This window comes from Homalodisca vitripennis, unplaced genomic scaffold, assembly GCF_021130785.1.
Source record: "Homalodisca vitripennis isolate AUS2020 unplaced genomic scaffold, UT_GWSS_2.1 ScUCBcl_124;HRSCAF=1272, whole genome shotgun sequence".
In the NCBI taxonomy this organism is placed as follows: Eukaryota; Metazoa; Arthropoda; class Insecta; order Hemiptera; family Cicadellidae; genus Homalodisca; species Homalodisca vitripennis.
This window is the reverse complement of record NW_025776283.1, coordinates 248,192-249,732: the sequence shown is the minus strand read 5'-3', so window position 1 is coordinate 249,732 and position 1,541 is coordinate 248,192. Positions and strand designations below refer to the sequence as shown.

General features: G+C 36.7%; 1 protein-coding gene across 1 annotated transcript; it reads left to right on the top strand.

Moving 5' to 3' along the window:
- The first annotated feature begins 359 nt into the window (after nucleotides 1-359).
- LOC124370415 lies at nucleotides 360-1,052 on the top strand. Its single transcript, XM_046828699.1, has one exon. The coding sequence runs from the start codon at nucleotides 360-362 to the stop codon at nucleotides 1,050-1,052; it is 693 nt and encodes a 230-aa protein (XP_046684655.1).
- Nucleotides 1,053-1,541: the final 489 nt, after the last annotated feature.

Genomic DNA, 1,541 nt, shown 5'->3' with positions numbered 1-1,541 from the left:
CTGTTACATCAGACATCCTATAGGTGTACCCCAATGTCTTGAAAGATGATCCTGTTGCAAAGTACCTGTAATGAAACAAACCATTATAGCACAGCAAGTAAAACAACTATGTCAGGGAATCCTACGTCGGATAGTGCAAAGATTGCCAATGGTTGGAATAAGCTAAATGACGTTAATTTTATCTCAATCCATGGTTAATAGAATTTTTTTTCAGTGGCTGAATTGAAAAAGAGGTGGAAGGGACTTCGAGATGCATTCAGAAGAGAATACAAAAAATTGCTGAAATCAGGTCAAGAGGCACCTGTGAATTTGAATCCTCGTGGCCATTTTTTGATCAAATGCTTTTCTTGCGTGACGTTATGGAACCTAGGCAGCTCAAGGGGAACATTCCTCCTCCGGTAAAAGATACTGAAACTGAAACTCTAAGTATAGATGCTATTGAAGAAGACCTAGAATTAGAGAGCGAAAAAGATGATTCATTGATTGAAAACTCCAACAGCAACTCTGCAGTTCATCTCAGCGAACCACAACTAGCGCCAACTTCACTTCAAAAAATGGGACTACCCCTAACAACTCCGACTAAGGGAAAACTCAAAAGATTGGATTTCGACAGAAATAACAGTGACCGAGGATCTCCAGGAAAGAGCAGCTCAAATAAAAAGAAGAGGTCAGTAGATGTCAATGATGCGCATTTCCTAGAAATTGAGAAAGCTAAGCTCAAATTGTTTGAAACATCTGCTTCATTGAAAAATGACAGTGAACATCAGTTTCTTATAAGCCTGCTACCTTATTTGAAAAATATTCCAGCAAGCCGGCAACTCCAAGTAAGGAATAAACTTCAGCAGGTTTTGATCGACGAACAAGAACGCAACAGTTTTGTCGCAATCAATTACAAGGATCCCTTGCCTTCAACTGTGAATCAATCACCTGGACATTCATCTTGGAGTAATAGTGCGTACACAGGATACAGTTCCGATGCTACATCCGAATCGTCGTGGGATGTTCCACCAGTAAACTCTCCATTGCAAAATTTTGTAACAAATTTTAAGTAAATTTCTCAAAGTTCAAATGTTGCCAACCAATGTAGCTCAAGTTACAATTCACAAATTTTTTTTTTTTATTATTGATTTGTTTTATATACAAACCACAAAAAGGAAGTAATTACTTATTTAATACAAATTAAACTGTAACGAAGTCTTAAGTAATAAAATATTATAATGTGTTAAAATAGTTTAAATATTCCACTCACCTTAAAGTCACACTTAGAAGTTCACTAGGTGAAATCGTCTCCCTAAAATTTGATTCCTTTGAAATACTATGCTCTATACTATTCAAAATGTAATTAAAAGTGTCTCTTCTCATCCTATAATAGTCAGAAAATTTTGCGGGTTCTCTTTCCAAATCGTTATGTAAATGATTATACTCGCCCATTGTCTTCCTCTTCTGATAAATTGGACTCATCCAACAATACCTTTTCTTACTAGCTGCCATCCGACGCCTCCAGAGGTAAGTACTGTCGAACAAGTATAACTCCTCTACAA